Source organism: Sinocyclocheilus rhinocerous, unplaced genomic scaffold (genome assembly GCF_001515625.1).
Source record: "Sinocyclocheilus rhinocerous isolate Xijiao unplaced genomic scaffold, SAMN03320098_v1.1 scaffold1238, whole genome shotgun sequence".
NCBI lineage: Eukaryota > Metazoa > Chordata > Actinopteri > Cypriniformes > Cyprinidae > Sinocyclocheilus > Sinocyclocheilus rhinocerous.
The window spans coordinates 1,312,248-1,312,870 of record NW_015662954.1 but is presented as its reverse complement, the minus strand read 5'-3'; the positions used below and the strand labels follow the sequence as shown (position 1 = coordinate 1,312,870).

The 623-nt window shown below is 39.3% G+C and overlaps 1 protein-coding gene across 3 annotated transcripts in view; it reads right to left on the bottom strand.

Moving 5' to 3' along the window:
* The window catches only part of LOC107728565 (basigin-like), a 20,830-nt gene that overhangs the window by 12,575 nt on the left and 7,632 nt on the right, over positions 1-623 (bottom strand). For all 3 annotated transcript variants that reach the window (XM_016538778.1, XM_016538777.1, XM_016538779.1), the window contains 2 exons: positions 502-590; positions 255-394 (listed from right to left, as the gene is read on the bottom strand). In XM_016538778.1, the coding sequence (XP_016394264.1) occupies positions 255-394; positions 502-590 (229 nt within the window). The remainder of the gene's footprint in view (positions 1-254; positions 395-501; positions 591-623) is intronic.

The following is a 623-nucleotide window of genomic DNA, read 5'->3' as shown; positions in this document are numbered from 1 at the left end:
GCTTTAAAAAGGGGGAGGAGACCGAAAGAAACTCTGGGTTTACCGAAGAAAACCTGCTCCTGACCAGGTTAGGTTCACAGAGTAAGTTACTATGGTAATTTACCGAGAGGTTTAAGTTTTGTCTTTTATTGGAACCGAAAACACTGAGTTTCCCTTTTCTAGGGTTAACAAACTCTGAGTTTCCAACAAAACCCACTTTCTGGAATACACCCCAGGTACCAATCTCATGTTATTACAACAAGCTTTATATTTACCTTTTCACTTTCATCTTCACTGAGCTTATACCAACTCCAGTCAGTAGGCAGAGGGTATCCATGGCTCACACATATTAGGACAGCCTTGTCTTTCTCATTAGCATTTTCAGAGTGTTTGTAGGCCACTACATGTGGGAGAACTTACAGGAAAAGTATAATTATGGGTGATGAGTACAATAGACCTGAAAAATGCATGTAATGCATGATGGATAACAGATGCAGTAATCTGTCAGTCAAACTTTCTTACCTTTAACTTCAATGGTCGCATTAACCTCAGGTTCTGTTTGGAAGACACATGCATATAGTCCAGCAGAGTGGTAATCAATCTTTTTAATTCTGCCTCAGAAAGAAAAACAAGCAATGAGACAA